Source organism: Thamnophis elegans, chromosome 8 (genome assembly GCF_009769535.1).
Source record: "Thamnophis elegans isolate rThaEle1 chromosome 8, rThaEle1.pri, whole genome shotgun sequence".
Classification (NCBI taxonomy): Eukaryota; Metazoa; Chordata; class Lepidosauria; order Squamata; family Colubridae; genus Thamnophis; species Thamnophis elegans.
This window is the reverse complement of record NC_045548.1, coordinates 49,053,674-49,077,127: the sequence shown is the minus strand read 5'-3', so window position 1 is coordinate 49,077,127 and position 23,454 is coordinate 49,053,674. Positions and strand designations below refer to the sequence as shown.

At 36.5% G+C, this 23,454-nt stretch overlaps 1 protein-coding gene across 1 annotated transcript; it reads left to right on the top strand.

The window, feature by feature from the left end:
- Positions 1–1,625: 1,625 nt before the first annotated feature.
- TPD52 (tumor protein D52) lies at positions 1,626–23,091 on the top strand. The gene is made up of 6 exons (XM_032222469.1): positions 1,626–1,811; positions 16,070–16,179; positions 17,590–17,738; positions 18,645–18,746; positions 20,650–20,698; positions 21,704–23,091. Exons 1-6 carry the CDS (start codon positions 1,778–1,780, stop codon positions 21,821–21,823), a joined length of 564 nt encoding a protein of 187 aa, XP_032078360.1. The 5' UTR covers positions 1,626–1,777; the 3' UTR covers positions 21,824–23,091.
- The last annotated feature ends 363 nt before the right edge of the window (positions 23,092–23,454 follow it).

Genomic DNA, 23,454 nt, shown 5'->3' with positions numbered 1-23,454 from the left:
AACCCTTCAGATCTTTACCTTTAAATATTGTAGCTAAAGCTTCAAAATCTGTCTTAGATTTGACCACCCAAAAAACACCAAATTAATTCTTGTAATGCATTTGTATACGTTTACATTTCTTCAGATGAAGTTCAAAGGTTTTCCTGGCTTGTCATTAACAGAGAGAATAAAAACAAAAAGATCAAATCACAAACAAACATGAAATAAGACTGAATAAGTTAAGAAGTCATATTAGATGGTATTGATCTGCATACCATCAAGTTTAAAGACAATGAAATTATAAAATGGTACTGTATTTTGATGGGCGGGAAGGAAAGATGGATCACAAAGACAGCAAGACAAGAATCAATGAACAGGTTAGTGTCCTCTAGATTTAGATGTTCACTCTCTCTCAATCCAACTCACCACACAGAGTTGTTGTGGGGAAAATAGGAGGAGGAAGGACGACTACTGTATTAGGTATGTTTGCCACCTTGAGTTATTCATAAAAATAATAAAGCTCGGATACAAATAAATAAATAGAGGGAAAGACACAGGCTTTCTGGGTGTATCTATTTGTAATGGAGGAAAAAAAGCTGTGTATCACCTTTAAACAGCTCAAGACCCCAGTTAACATTATGCAGGAGCATGCAGGTGTGATAGGATTAAATCATGCAGATAGGTGGCTTGATTTTTGTTTTTCATACGTTTTTGTGAGAACATGCTTGCTTTAGATGTTATATGTTTACCATTTTTTCCATCTTAAAATGTTTTTAGAATGATACTGATTTTCATTGGATGGGTACTGGGACTGCAAAAAGCAGGTTTGGGAGTCAAATAAGGCCTCAGACTGCCTAGAGCTGAATCACTCTAAATTCCACTCTAATGGAGTCCTGGAGATACAGTAGACTTAACGCAGATCCAGAGTTTGTAGTCTAAAACTCATTGGAGAAATGAATTATGAAATTTAATACTGTAAAGAGGTAGATTGGATGTAAACAGTTCTACTTATAATTCAGAGTAATTTAAAACAGTGGAACAAATCCTTCTGAGCAAGTCTTTTTATGCATGCATTACAAATGTATATAAATGTAGGCTGAAAATATCATTCTTTTTCACTTTGGGTTCATTTTGGTCCTTTCCAATCGATCTTGACTCTTGGCAGCTGTCTGGACAAGTCTCTAGAGTTGGTTGGAAATATCCAGCAGCTACTTTCTAAACTAAAGCAGTGATGCCTAGATTCAGTTTACGCTGGAACTCTTCTTAGCTCCAATCATGGATAAGTAGGAAGCAACGTTTTGCACTGAAAAGTAGTTTCACACGTTCATTTTTTCCAAGCACCTTTACTTCTAGTATTGTTGATAGGGGCGGAGTCCTTGCACCCGCTGCCTTTCGCCACTTTTAATTGCTCCTGCTAGGGCAAGCCCTGTTAGGAGTCAGGCCCTCTCAAAGCGGATGTCAACAATGCCCGCGGCCTATTTTTCCCTTAGACTCTAACCTGGGCTCTCCCGCTTCCTCACCTGCCGCTGCGCACACCTTCCCACCGTGGGCTCAGGCGGGGCTGGTAGGTGGCTCTTCCGCCTCCCCGGCTGACGTGGACGCCAACGGGAATCCGCCCTATAACAGGCGCGGGCGGTTCGCGCGCGGCGAAGCGAAAGGCGAGAGCGGCGCGGCGCTGTGGGGCGTGTTGGCGGGCGGCTCCCAGGGTGGAAGGCTGCAGTTGGTGCCTCGACGTCGCCGCTCTCCGTTTTGGGCGCCACCGGAGGGAGGAAGAGTCCGCGAGAGGCCGACGGGGGGGATGGCCGCGGAGACGAATGCCGGCTGCCAGCAAGGTAAGGGGAACGGGGTATTTTTTTCCCCCTGGTCGCCGTTCCTTTCCGTTCAAACCCGCCTGCTCTTGTCTTTGGGCTCCCGCAGAGGGTCTTTCGTGGGGAAACCACCGTGCGCATTGGAAAGGTTTGGGTAGCCACTCCGCGTTACACTTGGGGAAGGGTTTGCCTCGGCGAGAGGAAACTCAGCTCCCACCATGCAGCTCGGAAAGCCGCCGCCGCCTGCTCTTCCCCACCCTGCGACCCCGGCCTTGGGCTCTCAACAGCCTTTCTGAGCGAGAGGCGTGGCGCGTGTTGGGTGCCTCTTTCGCCCGAGGCCCTTAAGCTGGTCCGCCCTTGGGGCGAAGCCGTTGTGACTGAAGCCCGAGGAACAGCTCGGCACAAGGCAGCAGTTACGGGACTGCGAGTTTTGGCGACCCACCCAGAGAGACCAGCAGCGGTGTGTTTGCTTTGCGAGCTCTCCGTGCCTTGGTTCGCTCCCGCACCTCCTCTTCCTCTTGCTTGTTGCATCCAGGAAGTGGGAACTGCCCGGTTTTTACGAGGTGCTACCAGAACGTGGTCTCCCGGGTGTTAAGTAGGCGGAAAGCGGTGTCCAAAACTTAGAGACGCTCCCTTCAAAAAAGAAAAAAGGGAAAAAAACACCACCCGAATTTAGAAATTGCACCTTGGAAAGCTTTAGGCTCCAGGGGCAGAACAGGAACAGCTGTCTTCCTTCTTACTACAGGGTGAGGACATTGCCAGAGGTGTGGCCACAGCCCTACAACCGCCAGGACTTAGTACAATAGACCTTTTCCTACTATTTATTATCAGGGTATCTTTTTTGAGGCTACCTCAGCTTTTGGTACACACAGCATATGGTAATAACACTGAAGCCTTCCATTTTTGTATACCGTTTCTTCCACCCTTTGTGTCTTGTGTCACACATACAGTATTGTTTTCTGAAAGTGCAAAGATAGGTAAAACCTACCCTGATATGTGGGGTTGGTCTTACCATTGCTTCTGCCAAATTTCAGATTGCAGCAAACTTGAGTCTTTTGGTAGTGGGCCCAAAGACCAGCATGAACATCTTTGCAAGAAGCTGAGATTACTATTGCTTCTGTCCCTTTCTCTCATCTGAACTGATCTTGGAAAACTTGCCAGTCAGCTGATTAATAAGGTGACTTAGACTGGATTTAGCTGGGGAAACCCACAGTCCTTTTTCTCCCAAAGAGAATCTTGCCTGTATGAATGAAAAATGAATAAAATTAGGCAGCTGGACTTATTGCTACTAAAGCAGCTCCAGGAGCAGTTTACTAAATGAAAAGAAATATTAATGCTTTTACTCTGTAGGATTTTTTTAAGAGGAAGAGAACCCAGGAATACTTAGAATTAGGACACCATATGAGTTGCTTCTTCCACCTGGCACATTATTAGGTGTATGGGTGTGCATTTCTGCATATACAGTGAACCTTTAATCCATCTTTTAGTATTAACCAAAACATATATTTGGGGAAAAAATCCAAAGGACCACACATTAAATTAATTGTCATGATTTAGTGAATTCTGATTGTTCTCAATCATAAACTAAGCATATTGAATGAAATTGTGCAATAGTCCTGATAACCCTCCGGAAGATTATAGAAATTGTAAGGTAACATATCTGAAAAGCAACAGTAATATGTAAATGTTACATTCAGATCTAGTGGTTGCTGTGGATTTGATTGCCATATAAAGTTACCAAGTGAGATAGGCAGCCATATAAATGTTAAGTAAATAAAGTATCTTACCTTTTTCAGATATAGTGCAGAAAACTGATAAAGGTTCACTTTGTATGGGTAAGACAGACTGCCATGCTCACTTTCTCTATGTGGATAAATTGAAATAAAGGATTATCCATCCTTTAATACCAGTATTCTATAGAATCATTTCTGTTTCAGAGCCTCGGAAGCTCTGTATGAAAGTGCAGCTGAAAATACAGCTGATTTGCTAGGTCCTTGACGTCTGAAAGGAAATAATGGTTTATTGTTTAAGACTTGGAATAACCCACAGTTCGCATGATGATCTAACTGCACATATTGGATTTGCACAGCAGGTTAACCTCAAATGTGGTTGCTTGCTTTATGGCTCTGTGTGTTGTGGAAATCGATAGTGGTTGGTTCTTAATGTTAATACATGAACTTTTTTAACAGCATGTGTGGTAGCTGTTTTGATGACTAATTTATTATTAGATTTCTATGTGCCATCAAGTTAGTTTTTTACTCAATGGCAACTCCATGGACTAGTCTCTGTGGTTTTCTTGGCAAAGATTTTTAGTAGTGATTTCCCTTGCTTCCTTCCTTGGAGCTGAAAGACACCCCCCCCCCCACACACACACATACTGAAAATAGTTATGACTTGGTCCTGATGGGGGGCTCATGGTCACATTACTGCATTTCAGGTACTTGATATCCACCTCACATTTATGGCCATTTGCAGCAATCTGTGGCCACATGATCACGATTTACAATGTTTTTGCCAAAAACCTGGGTTCTCAAAGTCACCTAATGATCATGGTGATTTGCTAAATGACCACTGCCTAAAAATTGGTTGGTTATGTGATGACTCACTTTATGACTATTATGACATGATCATAATGGGCAGGTTCTATTACAGTCACAAGTTGAGGACCATCTGTATAGCATCTCAGATCTGTAGCTTGAAGAAATTGGTTTGGTTTAATGAGATAATAATAAATATTGATTGGCAAATCTTTTATGTTTTGTTGCCAAGAAAACTGCACATGCCAACTTGGAATTTTTACTTTAGTAATAATTTAGCTGATCTGCAACTTCTCATAATATGTACTATACTAATAACCTGAAGGCTATTATTATTAACAGAATCCTCAGCATAGAATGCTTCCTGAAGTCTTTGTCTTCTATGCTGTTTTAATACCATATTTACCTCAAAGGAAATTGACCCTACATTAATGATGACACAGAGGAAGAGTAGACTAGAAGAGAAAAAGAAACATGGAAAAAGGTCTTGTGTAAATGTGTAATGTCCATTACACAATGGGGCTGAATAGTAACCACTGTGCTCAAGATTGAGTCATTTCAATATTTGTGCAATCTACAAACACCAACTTTTTAAAATTACCCTTTTTCAGTATTTTTCATGCAAAGAGGAAAGCAGTTCCTTCCATTCCTTTTTCATCTAAAATAATGTGTTTTTAATGTTTGCTTTTTTACTTTTTTTGTTATTAAGCCCTATTAAATATTTTAACTAGTTTTAAATGGTGAACATGCAATTTAAACTAGTTTCTTAATTCGAATGATCATTCTTTACAACAATGTTATGAAGAGGATTGGAAGATGTGCTTACAGGCTGGACGTGTTAAATGCTGTTTGTGAATTTAACTATGATTAAGGTTAAACAAGGTTCCAAGCTGGGCTTGTGTAAAAACAACAGGATTTGGGTTTTTCTTTCTAAACCTTACTTTTTAGTAGGTTGTTTAAAGAGAAAGGGATAACAATCACAGTAAACTACTATAAATGCTTATTTTAATTTCAAAGAGAATGAATTTCTCTTGTACCACTGCATTATTCTGACAGAATATGCTCCTAAAATGTACTATAGTTTTTCCAAATTTACAATAGAGCAAATCTTATCATTCAAAATAGTCTTTCAGAAGCTTATCTTTTCCAAAAAATTATATAAAGTACTGAGAATAGTATAAGTGGTGGCACAGCGGTTAGAATGCAATATTGCAGGCTACTTCTGTTGACTGAAGGCTGCCAGCAGTTCAGCAGTTCGAGTCTCACTGGCTCAAGGTTGACTCAGCCTTCCATCCCTCCGAGATGGATAAAATGAGGACCCAGATTGTTGGTGGCAATATGCTGACTCTGTAAACTGCTTAGATAGATAGATGTGAAGACTAAGACTAAGACTAAGTGCTATTGCTATAAGTGGGAAACTTTCTAGGGAATATTTGAACAAGTTTTGCTAGACAATGAACACTTAGTTTATGGGCATTTTTTAGGGAACAGACTTTAGCAATATATGAGACAAGTCACATTTCATTAGCTTGCTTAACAGCCCAGATTAAAACTTCCTGTTACAATTGTACAGCTAAGAATGGTTATTGCAGGACACTTCCCACTTATACTTGCACTGAATTTTTGTTTGCTTATGGATGGGACCACAAGTATACACAAAAGTAGCTTCCATAAAATTTTTGACTATAACTTGAGATGTTTATTAGCCATGCTTGTGGGGCAAATAGTCAAAGTCCAAGAATAGGTGAATGGCACAGAAGAGTTGTATTGCCTCATTTATGAAACTATATGGACATCCTATATGGACATAGCATTTTGAGTAAACAGGAAATGCCTGATGCTAAGGTCTATCATCTTATCAAACATTCCCTCCAGATTTGTTGGGAGCATTAATAGAAATTATAGCCAGCATGGATGGATTTGGTCTTAATACACCTAAAGGAGAAGGCCTGAATTGGTGCCGGTCATGGTTTCTTGGAGGTTTGACTTTTTAAACTCTTTTTAAGGATTCTAAGATAATGGATACAACTACCATATGTTTTATTTCTGATATCTGTTTTGCAGTGCATAATGATTTGAGAGAATATACTTATACAGGTAGTCATCCACTTACAACACTTTGTTTAGTGACTGTTTGAAGTTACAACAACACTGAAAAAATGATTTATGACCATTTTTCACACTTATGACCGTTGCAGCATTCCCCATGATCATGTGATCAAAATTCAGATGCTTGACAACCGTCATGTATTTATTTATACAGCTACAATGTCCTGGGGTTATATGATTACCTTTTGCGACCTTCTAACAAGTAAAGTCAATGGGGAAGCTAGATTCATTTAACAACCATATTGCCAAACGACTGTAGTGATTAACAACTGTGACAAGAAAGGGGCAAAATTCACTTACTATCTCACTTAGCAACAGAACCTTTGGGCCCAATTATGGTTATAAGTCGAGGACTACCTGTATTATGATGTAAATATGTACTCTAAAATAATTTACAGAAAGGAGTTCCATTCTTTTTCTATCCCAAGCAAAGAAATATATTGAAGTAGGTAACAATAAAAAAAATTTATTAAGACATTGATAATTTATTATTTATTTTCAATGAAGAACTTTAAAAATGACCATATTGTGTGAAAGTCTTTTTCTCCAGGTATCGTGAATGAGAAGCTGGCAATATAAAATTTCCAAAATAAATAAATAAAACTGAACCTTCCTACTGAATTAAGTTAAATAGCATATTTAACATAGCATTCCTATTGTGTATGCATCTTTTAGCCTTCATGATCAAGAAATCCAGAAATTGTTATGTTCTGGTAGCTTCAAAATACTAGGGATATAGCCAATGCCCACATTTCTAATAGATGTGTTCAAATCCAGTCCTCCACGCTTGTTGAACTTAATAATTAGGATGAGATTTCAAGTCTAATATATGTTGAGGACATCACATTGGGCTCTAAACTTTTGGCTATCTCTCTTCCTAGTAAAAATTAACTCCCTAATTCAATATATTCATTTTGAGCCAAAATGATGATCTACAGTTGTCACTAAAAATTGGAAAAATTTCAGAAAGATTGTGTTCATTTTGAACAATGCCATAATGAATACTTGCAAGCAGAATTAAATATTTTCTCCGGCTATGCCAACTCTACAAATAAAATTGCACAAATTTTTATATGAAGACACTTGAGGAAAATCATATAACACTTTTAGCATTAATATTTCAGAAATGTTGCATCATTCTTTGGGTGCACTTTTCTTGTCTCTTTGTGTGCTAACTTTTAGATTAATGTAGTGGTATGTGGAAATGATTTTGGGAGAAAGGGCAACGAGAACCGATAAAAGTAGGCAGCTTAGCCCACAATAGTAATATGGATAAGGCAAACAAGTGACTTCCTCTCCATGCCTCTGCTCTATTTTCACATATTGAAAACTTTTAAATTCTGGTTTCTGGCACGCATGTGTGGAACAAGACCAGCTGCCCAGTGCTCATGTGCATGCCGGAAATTGGAAGATCATCTTCCTGACATGTGCATGCACACTGGGTGGCTGCTCTTCCAGTTTCCACGTGGACTCTCCCATTTCGGCACTCGGTACCGAAAAAGTTCACCAACACTGTCATAGCATGTAGCTTCCTGATTAGTTCTCCTTTTGATAAGCTTATATTTCTAGCACACTCTTAATTGACCATCAGTCAATATCTGAAAATGTTTACATGCTGTGTATATACCATTATCCCATCAAACAACAATATCTGTCTATCTCAGTTTCTTGGGAAGCACTTGATAGGTGGCTATCAAGAGACCGCCTACTGCCAATCACCTCCACACGACCTATTAGATCTCATCGATTAGGCCTCCTCCGAGTTCCATCCGCTGGTCAATGCCGACTGGCAACCACGCGGAGGAGAGCCTTCTCGGTGGTAGCTCCGACCCAATGGAACGATCTCCCCGTGGAGATTCGTACCCTCACCACCCTCCAGACCTTCCGCACAGCCCTCAGAATCTGGCTATCCCGTCAGGCCTGGGGCTAAAGATTGTAACCCGCCCGAATGGTATGAATGTTGTGTTTTAATTATGTATTGTCTTATATGTAAAAGTCTGTTTTCCCCCCTTCCTTTGGATTTTGAGCCGCCCTGAGTCCCCCCCAGGGAAAAGGGCGGCATATAAATAAACCTTCTAATCTAATCTAATCTAATCTAAAATGCCGCCAGTCTAAACATCCGCTGATTATGCATCCATAATAACAATAAAAGACATTGTTGCAGGTGTACAAATTGGGAGAAGTGTAAAGTGGTTGTGGTTATAAAGAGTGAGCATCTGCATTGACAGCTCCTCTCAATGACAGTGTGTTCTGATTTTCTCAAATCTTCATTCCCATGTGATCACCTTTTGCAATCTTCTGACAAGCAAAATCAATAGGGAAACCACATTCATTTAACAACCATGTTACTAACTTTAACAACTGCAGTGATATGCTTAACTTTGCTAAGAAATATCATAAAACGGGACAAAACTCACTTAACAGCTATCTTGCTTAACAATGGAAATTTTGAGCCCAATTGGGGTCTTAAGTCAAGGACTACCTATAGTCAAAACAGAAGTTGCAGAGTAGTAGTTGATAGAGCAGCCATGGAGGTTTTGGAAAATATATTCAGATACTGTAATGTGTCTATAGCGAACCAATTTGATCTAGTGACTAAGGCACCAGGCTAGAAACAGGAGACTATGAGTTCGAATTCTCTTTTAATCCTCTTTGCTGCCATCTAGCAGATGCCTGGATTTTAGAAGACTAGATTTGATATCCTTATATTTCGATTGTAGGAAATAATATCTAATGAACCCAAGTTGCCACTTGTGGCTAATAACATTTGACTCAATATGTAAGTACAATAATTGACTTTAATAAAATAAAATAATAAAAATACTCAAGATTGAACAGCCAAGAAGCAGATGTAGAAAGAGATAAAGATCTTAGAGAGGAATATGGGAGACAAGTCAAAAAGAAAAAAAGCATAGCAATTAAAGTATTGAAGCGGACAAGAGATTATGAACAGATAATTATTCATTTTTGGTGTTGTTTTGATTTGCTTGTCTTTTCCTCTCTCTTTCCTTTCTTCTTTTGTGTAGGTAAGTGATGTGATTAGAAGTTAGGTAGGATAGAAAGAAAATGTTTTTTAACAAAGGATAACATGATTAAAAGTTAGAATAAAAGATAGAAATAAGAGAAAAGGGGAATATTAGTGTATACACTTTTATATAATAAAATAAGAGCAATAATAAGAGAAAATATGGAATAATTGAATAATGATAGATCACAACTTTATATAAATATGTATTGCTATTAGAAATATATGTTGGCTGAAAGTAATAACTATGATTAATGCTATTAGTTTTATTTGTATTAGAATGTATGACACCCAAGTGCCACACTTTTCACACATTGATATGTTTGTAAAAACAAAAACCTTAAAAACATTTTATAAAAACCAACAAAAAAAGACTAATAATATTGAAAAGAAAATCCATCTAGTTCAGTTCCAAGCTGGGAGAAAGACAATGGAAACAACATGGAGGCTGATTGGAAAGAAAGTTTATTGAACAGAACCACATCGATAGTGTGCAGTTCTGGGTCAGCTGAACAACTGGTTGAATGAATGGATGGATCTTTATTGGTTTCTGTGACTTTGAAGTTTGAATTGTTTTGGGGGTTGTTCAAGGAAGGGGCTTGTGTTCTGAAAGGGTATTGGGCAATTCCTATTGTGTCTAATGGCTTTCATCCTGTGTTGGATCTTGGGTGAGGGGCTGATTCCTAATCCCACCATTCTGCCTTTTTTTAATATTTCCCAAAATATTTCATTCTTCTGGGGGTAGGGTGGGGGCTTCCCACAGTAACTTCAAGTAAAGGGAACCAAATCAACTTTTATTAGTTATGAATCTTGAAAAGGATTATTAATTTTTTTAACTGCCCTCCCCCGCGAAGATGATATTTTTTCCATAACTCCTGACTTCAACAAGTAAGACTTGCATAATAGCAACAGGTTTTAGTGATAAAATAGTCTCTCTTTAAACAGTTCTCTATCCAAAGAACTGGAATTACAAACTTGAGAAGAAACTACTCTGATTCCCAGTAACAAGGAAGAATTACTGTTTTCAGAAAAAGCCCTTATAAAAGGGCTTGAATGAATCTGGGGAAGTAACAGCATTCATAAGATACCCAGGATGACAGACAGACAGACAAACAGATAAAACAAATTGATCAAGCATTCAACTGAAAAACAGAACAGGATTTTGAAGCAAATCCTATTCTTCTGATTTGAGAAACAAGCTAGATTTGTAAGCAGAAGTTTACTCATTCATGCTTGCACATATATTTAACATTCAATAATTCATTACTTTACCTTAGAATTTAAATGAGAATCTTACATCGATGCATAGATGCCATTTGCCAGGTCTTGGATGAAGTCTTCAGATTTTGTAGCCAAACTGTAATTTTTAGGATAATACATTATTGAAGCTGAGATAACACATTGGATAGTTTCATCTGAGGCCTTGGATCTTTTTCATCTCAGTCTATTTATTAAAACTTAGAATACGTAACAGCTTCATATCCAGTTAATGCTGGAAGTTGTAAGGGTGTGAATTAAGAAAGGCATTTTCTTTATTTTGTTCTAAGAAACAAATACTTTTCAAAGCTTATATGAGATACTAGGAAACAGAATGCAGTTCTTTTTTGTATAACTGCTAAATATGCATTCCTACAATGCAAGAAATAGATGTAACTTTTATTTTTTTGCAAGGATAATGGCTGCAAAACATGGCTAGTATTTTTGGGAGAAAAAAATTCTATTCCATTAATCAAGCATGAAGTCTTACACAGATGGCTGATAGAATAGATTATGTCTAGTAATCCTTTTGTGTCCTAGAAGATTAAGGATATTCTGGTGCAACAGCAGTCAGCTGACATTTAAAAAAAAAAAACCTAAAAATTCTTGGTATAATCCAGCAAGGGCTAAGGCTTTCCAGGATCATATGTATTTAATGTCTAAAGACCATTCTTGTCTATTGAGGGGGGCGTAAATCAGATATTTCTGGTTTGCTGCCCACATTAGTCCATGCAATAAAGAAGTATTTCTGCATTGACATTTCAATCTGGCAGCCTAAATCTTATGATCAGATCAGCTTCAGACATACTTCAGGGCAAAGGCACAGTGGTGCAAAGCGAGTAAGAAAGATGGATGTGTCACTAGGTACAGGAAAGAACGAGTGCTCATGCATTCGAAGAACCCTGTGATGGACTGGCGAGATATGGATCTCTGTGAAGATTACAAATCTCCTTTTGATTTTGACACTGGAGTTAATAAAAACTACCTTTATTTACTGCCCAGCATGACTTTCTCTCCTCCTGAATCTCCTGTACTGAAGAATTCTGGTAACTCTCTTGTGTTTTAATATCTGTAATGTTCTGAAAATGAGTACTATTGTAAGAGGAGATAACAGCTCAGCTTGCTTTTAGCATTTAATAAGGTTCTGAAAACACTCATACTGTAAAAAGATTCTCAATATTTAGAAACAAGCCTTTTTTGTACTGTAATCTTAGTGTGTACAGGAATATTACTGCTTAGATAGAAACTATTGAAAGCCTAGTTTAGAACATGAATAAATGAAATGGAATCTTGATATTTGATATTGTCACGCAACTTCTAAACCTGCCTTGAGTCTCTTAGGATTGTAGAACAGTTGGTTTCTGATTTATGGGAAATAGAAATGACTGTATACCCAAAATGTAATTATTGAAAACTAGCATTCCAAATGTATTAGATTTGAGTTCTCTTTTAGGGATTAAATAAAACTCATCTTAGATGATGGATGCAGCTGTTCAGGAAATTCATAACATACTATTTAGATAGCAAATTCATAATATACTATTTAGATAACAAATAACAAGTTGCACCATTATTTTAGAATTTTTTGTTAATAAAAGTGTTCAGGTATCATTCATTGTATTTTCCAATTTTTGCCTCTATATTTGATTAACAAGCAATAGTACTCTTCTAAGTGATTTTGAGGCCTTCTGATAGGTATATAATTTGATTTTCCTGTCTGTTTACAACAACTTCAAAGTAGTTGACAGCCTAGAGGTATAATTTGACTTCAGAGCAGGAAGTCGTAGATTTGATAGTTCATGACAAAATTCACAGTTTATTTCATCTGCCTCCTGCCCCTAAATCTTTACAATGATGTGAATTGTGCTTTAGATATTTCAAAGTATTATACAATAGGAGCATTTATAAACAGTGTTAAATAAACATTAATTAGCATTCATTTCTAAACCAGGAGCAAACATTCTAATGTTGCCCAGTGACAGTGCTTAAATAGTCTAAGACAATGGGGTCCATGGTGCAGAATGCTCAGAGCAGTAATTCAGCAACCCCTGGAGCACTCCACATTTTATATATCCTTACTACTTGTAGGCATTTTAATTTCTAAATGGATTGAGTGAAACTTTTGTAAATTTTAAATATTGGAAAATACTCATTATGAATTTGCAGGAGTTTGCTAATATTGCAGTAATGTTGTAAGCGGCCCAGAGTTGCCTGGCAATGAGATGGGCAGCAAACAAATTTAGTAAATCAATACTAATTATAAAAAGCATATTCCAGACAACTTGCAGTAAATTAGCATGTCAGGTTTGATAATATTTTGTCTTCCTACTCTTCTTCATGGTGAGAGGAAAAGGAATTTATGATTGGAAAATTCTACTACAACTTTTTTCAGCTACATATGATAAAGAATTTGCATATTATTCTTAATAAATAGTACCCCATTATTTTTAGTTACTGAAAAAATCTATATACTTTCTATTGCAACTTAAATTTTCCATGTTTGCACTAAGTGAATGATGTCAGATTTAAGTTTTCTGTAATTAATATAACATATAAAGTGTCTTAGAACTCAGTCTTTCTATCCATAAGCAGGATAAAATTTCAAAATCAATACCACATGATATCACAGGATAAAATTAAATTTGAAAATGAGGTAAATCTAGCCAAAAACTGCAAAGAGAAATATTTTGGTAAAAAATAATAATAATCGCTTAATACATCCCTGGAATAGCCTGTGAATTTCAACTTGGAATGTTGTAAAATTATATTCTAATACACCTTTCTGTTTCTGATGACATGACTTAATAGCAAACACATGTGGCTCATCTTTTGTTTCTCAGTGTACACATTCAAAGACATAGCATATTACTTTACTAAGAGTAATGTTGCCTCCTATGATTAATGCTTGTAAAGGAACTAGAGAGAATTCCAGAAGTCACTCAGTGTATGCTTTCAGTTTGCTGTAGCATCCCCAGAATATTGTCTCATATCTGTCTGCTATGTAGTGAAAAGATTTTTTTAAGATTTCATAGGGAATCCTGCACATGCAGACCTCTAACTTACAAAACGACCTGATGTTTTTAATCCCTTGTATATCACCTTTAGACATTTTGACTAGGTATCCCTATAAAGGAATAAATAGTATGCTATTTTTGTGGTGTTATCTTTATGATCTTTTCATAGCTCCTTCAGGCATGGAAGAACAGATTTTCTGGATCAGTCACCTGCTTAATCCGTACCTAGAAAAACTTTAAATTGCTATTGTTGGAATGTTCTGTCGTGTCCGACCATTGCGACCCCATGGACAATGTTCCTTCAGGCCTTCCTGCTCCTACCATTCTCTGGAGTCCATTTAAGCTCACATCGACTACTTTGGTGACTCCATCCATACACTCTATTGTCCCCTTCTTCTTTTGCCCTCAATCTTTCCCAGCATTACACTCTTCTGAGCTACAGAAGCCCCTTTGCCACAATGGCAGTAATCCATGAAGGGGTCTGTATGAATTACGGTGTCTTAATGTTGTTTTTATGCTCTTTGTTAATATTTAAGTATTTTCTTCAATAGTTTCAGATGATTCCAGGGAATTCTTGGATGTCCAGTCTTAAAAAAGACTCCAATTGTAGATCACTTTCTGCAAAAGCATCTTTTCTCATACCCTGTAATTCTTTCATTTTTGTTTGTTTGTTTGTTTGTGTCATTCATTCATTCATTCATTCAATGTAACTATACTCTAGGATTCAGTTTGGTCATAAACTCAATCCTACTGCAAATGGGTGGCATGCCATGCAGGTAATTTCTGACACTTTTCAAAAGACAGGGACTCTAATAAAATGGCCATGGTATTAATTTACTCAGGTCTGGAAACAAATAGCTTGGTGTGTCACTTCTTCATTGCTTTGTTACATTAAATGCCATTCCGGTAAAATGAGAACAGTAGAAAGAAATTTCTGTGACAAGAGTATGTTATGGGGAGAAGAGGAGGATGGGCATACTCTTTGCAGTATCTTGTGTCTGGAGATAAGTAAGTATGTACTCATTGTTGACAGTTACTGCAATACGCTGTGTCATGAATCTCTCCAAGTTCTGCTTCTTAAGTTCAGTGCTACTTTTAAGGCCAAAGGGGCTAGCTTTTTTTGAAAGTCTGAAATGAGAAATCTTCGGAGGACAATAAGACTGGAGAGTGAAGCCCACACAGTAGAACCAAAATCTAAATAACACAAGTCACTTAATTATTTTTCTCTTAAACAAAGCAGGTCACTATCAGGAATGTTTATTAAACTCTTTTTAAGCAGGGCACCTTGGTTTTTCATCTGAAGCAATTATCCCCGACAGGAATTCATACTTTTGGTGCTTCACCTCCCCTCCCCCCACTTCCTATAAATAAATACATTTGCTAGCAGTGAATGGAGATTATATGCTGTAATGCATGTAGGACTTTGCCATCTCATCTGCAGCTCTACAGCACCCCAAGACTGAGTTGTCAAATTTCTATGGAGTGACTATAAGATCAAAAATAACTGAGAATGGAAAATGGGCATTGGCATCCACTCAAAATATGATCAGGTTACTGGGGTGAGAGGGGTGACAGCTGCTCCAGCCTACTGGCAAATCAGGACATCATGAGTCATAGTTAGACCAATAGGAGAGTTGCTTATCATTGACCTAAAAGAAACGGGTTGTGTTTGGAGCTATTGCTGTTGTAATTGCTTTGCAATATAATAATCGGTAATATTCTTAGTTATAAAATAACTGGTTCAGGTTCATTTATAGCATTGGCTCCTGGATATAGGGAGCCCTCAGTGAAGCATAAACTTGTGGTCCAATACTTTGTTTACAGATCATAATCAAAAATTATAGCAGTGGGGCTAGGAAGTTCTGTCCAGCCATACTTTCAATTTTCACTTTAAATGAGAACAGGGCATTGACGTCATGTGGATCAGAAAGTGTGGCTAAGTAAAATTGCTTGGTACAGCTTACTATTAAAGAGGGGGTGGGGGTGGGAGCAAGCATCAATAGTGTGTTCTAGTCCTCACAGCTATTTATGATGAGAAATATGCTATTGAAACCTAAGTTTTCTGTCTGGGTTTTTATTGGAATTGATTCTTGACTTGGCACTTAAATTAGAAAAAAAAACCTTGTTTCTTTGCCCCCTGACTTATACTTTTTTTATAATTTCCCTAAATTGAGCTTTAGTCAGTTGAACTTCACATTTGATACTTAGCTTTTTTCACATCTTGCAGTACATCAGTCCTTTTTTCATACCTAGCCTGTCCTATTGGCTTCCATTCTACCTCACTGTGGAACATCTTTGTAATGTGATGCCAGGTTGACAATTTTGATCGGCTTTTTAAAGGTCTGCTGAAAAATGAAGCCATTCCTGAAGGAGAAGATGCAGTTGCTGGAATTAATATAGAAGCTCTGTCTGAAGAAGAACAAGAAGAGCTTAGAAGAGAGCTTGCTAAGGTAAATTTAATTTGGGATGATAACTTTTTGTGCAATCTTTAACACTAATTAGGAACATTTACTTATACACCTATATTTGGCAAGGATAAAATGATTGAGTTAACAGATTGTGCAAAGCTATGTTGTATTTAACTATGATTTAAGAAATCATAGTTAAATACAACCACACTTCTACTTTCTGTCCTTCTGAAGGGCTGCAAGGATTATGCCTAGAGATGTCATTAGAATGGGAGGATCTAAAATTTAACCCCAGGTTTAGTTTAGTTTACTTTATTGTCATTGCACCTTGTACAATGAAATTAAATGTGATCTTCAGTGTACAATGACAATTCAGGTTATGGTTGTTAAGGAATCATGTGCAGGCAGGTTGGAATGAAATGGGAGGCTTAAAGGTATCTATTTCAACTTTCTTAATTAACAGAAATTTACAAGTTAAGCTGATTTCTTATTTGATGGAGCAAGAAAGCAAATGAATGCCGTAAACCCCTGCTTGGTTCAAGGCACCCATTTCATCTCTTCAAAATATTCTAAGTCGTCACCTAACACTTCCCTATGAATTTAAAAAAATCCATGTGTAATGATGACCTCCCAAGCTATACAGACTGCTCTTCTGTAAAAAAACAACAACTCTCATACAGTATTTAAAGGTCATTTTGGGATCTCTATCTAAATAGTTAGGGGTTACATTAGAGACCATCTCTTGCCTACTTGTGTCTACCCATCCAATCTGGGCCAACAGGATGGGGGCATGCTTTGGATCCTATTGGTTAAGAAATGCCCATGGGTGGATCTTAAATATGTGCTTTTTCTGCTATTATGCTGATCTTGTGGAAAAGTCTCCTACTGGAGATTAGGATGGCCCAAAGCCTCCTAGCCTTTTGTGAGGCCTTAAAGACCTGTCCCGGGCCTCGATCCTTGACTGTGAAAGGACCCACCTCCTTGCTCTGTTAAGTTGCTGATTATGTTTTCCTCAGCTGCTATGCGTTTTAATTTTTGTATTTGTGGTGCAGTTACTTTTTTACTTGAAACTGTTCTCTGCCCCCAGCCACTTGTTGGCATAGAAGTTATATAAATTAATTAATAAATATACAGTATTGTAGTAGATTCTTAGTAAAGTTGAGATTTGATAAAGCACAAAGTTTATGATACGTAATGGGTTTTTTTGGCTTAAATTTATGAAACGTAGTGTAGATACTGCCTGTGAAATAGAATACAGAGGTTGAATACCAGATACTTCTTGAACTGGCCTAATGTATTTGATTCCATTCTATCTAGTGTGTATGTTGAAATCTGTGGTAAAATATACACACAAATTTTCTGAAAGAAATGCTAGTAATTGTGTGAAATAGAGCATTGTCCTTATTAGTAACATTCTTTTTGTTGCTTTGCTTTGTGGATTCTGTCTCCTAGGTAGAAGAAGAAATCCAGACTTTGTCACAGGTATTAGCTGCCAAAGAGAAGCATCTAGCTGAAATAAAGAGGAAACTAGGCATCACTTCACTGCAGGAACTGAAACAAAATATTTCCAAAGGGTGGCAAGATGTAACTTCAACAAATGCGTATGTTTATCTTGCTATTTGAGAGTGATGTGAAAGTACTCTAATTTGTTGAGTTCTTTGGATATTGTCCAGAAAAAATCTATAATTTAAGTTCTAAGGAGGGAGGTAGGTTTTTTTTTTAAAAGGGATCTACTCGAGTGGGAAGTTGAATTTTCTGCATGGATATCTGATTATTGCTTTTTTCTAGTATACAAACATGGTTATTAAGCACGCCATTATAGTCTAATTTGGACAATGTTAGATCATAGACCATGCTTTATAACTGTAAAACCAGGGTTCACACATTACAGGTAGACAAAACACATGATGGTTTAGCAGGATGTGTGAATATAGTTGTTTGTGGGTTTTTCTTCTATTAGGAGAGCTTTCACATGTTTAATATGTATGTACTATCTATGCCATGCCAATTTTATTAGTTAAAGTAGAATGGCAGATGATTTTGAGGCAGGTAATATTTAGAATTCTCCTAATAAGTATATCAACATCCTTGCCCAATTTACTAGTACTACTACTAAAGAAAGACTTCAGTTTTTAAAAATGTTGGTAGCTGAAGGCCAATCATTGTCTAAGACGAAAGAGATGTGACTTTTCTTTTACGTAGTTTCCTTTTTAAAAATCAAATACAATAGCAAACCCTGGCAACAGATCAGCAACCTTAATTTATCTTAATAAATGAAAGGAAAGCTTCATTTAGAATTCAATCTAAAGCTGATATTCACTTGGAAATTCTAGTTCATTAAAGAACTTTATTATGCTTTTCATGGGGGTGGGGGGTGGGGTACAGTGCATCTTAATTTTAAACATCCTGAAAGGGAAATAGTTGAATATTTACATCCTGAACCTTTAAGTTCGGGGGGGGGGGTAGAAAAACTGTGATAACATAAATTGACTGACTTTCCAATCTAGGTATAAGAAGACATCAGAAACATTGACTCAGGCTGGACAGAAAGCGTCTGCTGCTTTCTCAACAGTAGGTTCAGCCATCACAAAGAAGCTGGAAGATGTGAAGTATGATTTATTTCTACCAGTTTCCCCAGTTATTTTTGTTGTAATGGAGCTTAATTGTACCATTTTTTTTAAAGGCTAATACAGTCTGTGCTGCAGAATCTCTTTAGATTGTAGAAGAATACAAACACTTTCTTTCTCAGCTGTCATTTTGAAATGTTTCAGCAGACTGTCACCAACAGTCAGGCAACAGAGCTCTACTGGTGACATCAGTATAATGGCTTTTCTTTGCTTTTCCTGTGTTATTTACTTGCAATTAAACAACTGATTAAGATTTTACTGATGTAATACATTCAAAATAATTTTAGTGGCCGTATAGATGTGAAGCATAATAAAAACAACAATAACGATTGAAGGACAGTAAAAGGCCTTAGGAATTTTGTTTTTATTGTGTATATAATGTTGATTCAAGTAATTTTGATTGCTATAGATTTAATTTTGATTCTAATACAAAACACCATCAAATACTTTTGGTTTTTTATTAGAACTTTTTTCATACCTGATTGATTGGGAATTTTGCAATTTACACTGAGATGGCTAGCAGAGACTTGAGAAAAATATATTTGCATGGACTCTCTACTTCAAGCTTTTCTTAAAGCACAAATTAACAAAAAGGAAATAATCTGAAATTTGAATTAGGCAATCCAGGCTATAAAAATAGAAGGTTTTCTCAGAATTAGTATGTTACGTTATGACCTCCCCTGCATGGATTTTGAAAACTCCCAATCACCCTCACTTAGAATTAAATTGTTATATGATTTTGAATTATTGTACAGTTGATGAGGATTTGCAGAAAAATGCTTTTGCACCGGAGTGCAAGATTTTTATGTCTCCTGACAAACTGATATTATATAGACTATAGCTCTGAATTCCATTCCCTAACATTAGGTTATATATTTGCAGGTTGAAAGTAGGACAGTTATTAATAAAACTTGAATATAACAGAATATTTAGATAAAGCGAAATGTATATGTCAAATTAAAGGTGGAATCTTCCAGTTGATTTCCCGGCACAAATAAAAAAAACCACTCTATTTTATTTCAATGCAGGGAATAATCTGTTCTGACGCTATTTTCTTGAAATCTTCGGATATCTATAAATATTTACAATACTTTGAAAAAAGTATTTATATAGTATATGCTATACTTTTATATAGAATCATATTCTTAGTGCAGGCATTTATTCTTTCAAATGAGATGTTTAAAAGGTTTGGAAAAAGTATGAGTCATATAAAGGCACCTGAAACTCCTGTATTCTTTTACAAATTCTACCATTATGGTTCTATCAAAAAATATCTGTTCTCTTCTGGAACATGGTAATCGGTCTTTATAACAAATTTTCCTTTCTTTTAATGCTGCCATTTAGTATACGCTGTCTACAGCATTCAATTAGTATGCCTGCTATGAGGTAAAGTATATGTTATTTGCTAGAGTGCCCAAACTTGCTATATGTGAATATAAATATCTCTCATTTTGGTTGCTACAGCTACACCAGGATATTAAATATATATAAAGTATCAGATTTATATATATATGCTGCTTGGCCACTCATCTGTATTTAAAGTAAGAAATACACTGAAAATGTAATCAATAGTTTGTTTAGCAGGGGAAAACCTATTTGTAAAGGTACAGCTTTGAACTTAATTCATAGTAAAATTCATGTAACTATAGAATTCAGTAAACAAATCTAGAATGAGGGTGATAACCCTTTTAAAAATTAGTACAATCCTCACCGCTAATCAGGTTGTGATGAAGAAGAAGGGTGCTTACTAAATTTAAAGTATCAGAGATTATATCTTCAATACTATGCAATACTACTTATTTTTGTTTGTAGGCTCCCCCTATTTTGACTGAGATTGCATGTATATTTCTAACTTGAAAATCATTTTTTTTCTTTTTTAAATTAGAAATTCTCCAACATTCAAGTCATTTGAAGAAAAAGTGGAAAACTTAAAGGTAACATTTAACAATAAAATGTGTTGTTAAAGGAGAAGGAATTGGTTACCAAGGAATTGATTTACCAAGATACTGGTAGTTTAACACTTATATTTGTCTCAACCATGGAATGAATTTTATATTTAACACTATTGCAACTTGAATAGAGAAGAGTTTAGTTTAGTTTAGTTTAGTTTTGCCTTTATTTGTATGCCGCCCTTTTCCCTGGGGGGGGACTCAGGGCGGCTCACAATTCAAAAGAGGGAGGGGGAGAAGACAAACAATAGACAATACAGCATGTTAAAAAAAACACAACAATCGCACAATTCGAGTGGGGCTTTTCTTCTTCAAAGTAGAACAAAGTAGATTCAACATGAATACTTTTGGAAATATTGTACTGTAGTAGAAAGTGCTTTTATTCCACTTTGTGACATTTTAGCTTTATTAGTACATAATATGATGTCAGGATTCTGGAAATTATAAACCCACACAATAAGTACTAAATACTTTTACCCATAAAACCAACTAAAGACATGTTGCTAGGAATTCTGAGTGATGTAGTTGTAGCAGATTTGAAGAACTGGATTTTTTTTTTTTTTTAGAATTGCTTTTGGGTAAAAAAGTTCTGAGGCTCCCTAGGTGCACATTTAAGAATTGTGCAAATAACATAAAATGGGGCGTAAATATATTCCAATGGAAAAATTGCCCTCTTCAGTATTAAACGTCTTATTTTTAGTCGTCCAGTGTCACAAATTACCACTGTTAAAATGCCATATTTCCCAGAAAATGCTAAAAGGGTATTTTGGATAGGAGGGTTTTTATAGTTTTATGGAAACTCTTCTTAAGTCGATGTTCTACTTTAAATTGGTAAATGACTGTTAAATATATATAGTCATCTACATGCTGGCTAAGGAATTCTGGGAATTGATGTTGCAGTAGCTAAAGATGAAAAAGTCTGGTATAAAACATAAATTATTTACAGTATCCAGAGATTATCCTCATAAAAGTTTCAAATTGCCCTTCTAGTACAAGGTTGGGGGAAATAAGCCTGCTGGAGCTGACTTTGGAGATGTCTTGAATTCTGCTGCCAACGCCAGTGCCACAGAAGTTACTCCAAAGCAGACTGAAGAGGAGGAAACTCAATGATTGCCTCACCTTTGTACTGTCCACTGCCAGATGCTGCAAGCAAATGCTGAAGTGCATCACCTCTGCTGTTGACTCCTCCAGTATGTTCTTCTGTTTAGCACTTAGCTTTCCAAATATTTAATAGTTTCTTGAGGTTCAGAGTATTTTTGAAATAGGAAAATACACTTGCCTTTGTTAATCTGCAGGACAGGAATTTTTATGTATTTTGAGGATTAGGCTTAATTCCAGTCTAGGTAATCACTAAGTTACTGCATTACAAAAAATTATAAACAGAGCTGGAACATTAAGCACATGTGGCATTTACATTATAAGCCATCACCTCATGTCTGCTTTCACAGACAAACCTTGAAAGTCTTTGTCTAGCCATTAAGTGGATACTCCTAACTTGTTACTCGTTCACTAATATTCTTTGGCCAAATAAATTGGTTTGGGTTTTGCAATGGCTACTGTATCACTTTTTTTTAACTTTTCAAAGCTGAAGAAGAGTAGCTTCCAAGCATGTCATCTGTCATTTATTGAAGTTCTCCCAAAAATATTTCTTTTGACAGATCCCAGCCAGAGACACAATTTTTCCTTGGAGGTTACAGTTTTCAGTTTTACTTTGTTTACTGAAAGTTGCAGAAGTAAAATGAGCTTATAGGCATGAAGCAGATGATAAATGTAAACGCCTAATACAGCACAGTGCTTTCAAATCATTCCATGATATTAAAAGCGTTATGTTCATTCCTCCCTCGTGAATTTAAATCATGGGACAGTATATTCCATCCTCCTCTCAATTATAATTGGTTGAAGCTGTGGACAATTTTTACACTTATGTACGTGGATTCTAGGAGTTTGCATCTGTAAGAAAAGGCCTTCAATGAAATAGGAGCCTATCTAAATTGAAAACCCATGTTGAAGCTTGAGAATATATTTAAATATTGCAATCATAGGTCAATTTCATATATAAAACATTAATTAAATTTGTTCTAAAAAGATTTGATTTCACAGAAGCAAATTGTACTCCATCTTTATATGTTTATTTTTGGCACCTTATAAAATACACGTTTTGCATATGTTTTTGCTACTTTTAATCACCAAGCTTAAACTGAACTAGAACTCATCCTTAAGATACACTGTAACTTGGGCTTTGTCTTTATAGCTGCACCAAAAAGGTTACACATCATATAAGTCAAGTTATGCTGTATTTGACAGCTTTCTGTAGCATTTCAGATTTAATCTGAATACTTGATTACGTATACAAATAAAATGCATTGTATTGTCAAACACAAAAGGCTACTTGAATGTTTTCAACATGGTTCTATATTTCATACAGTTCAGTTGTATGCATATTTACTTTGAATTCAGTTGCACATTAGTTACCTTTAAAATATAATACAATACAATAGCAGAGTTGGAAGGACCTTGGAGGTCTTCTAGTCCAACCCCCTGCCTAGGCAGGAAACCCTAGACTGTTTCACACAAATGGCTCTCCAACATCTTCTTAAAGACTTCCAGTGTTGGGGCATTCACAACTTCTGGAGGCAAGGTGTTCCACTAATTAATTGTTCTAACTGTCAGGAAATTTCTCCTCAGTTCTAAGTTGCTTCTCTCCTTGATTAGTTTCCACCCATTGCTTCTTGTTCTACCCT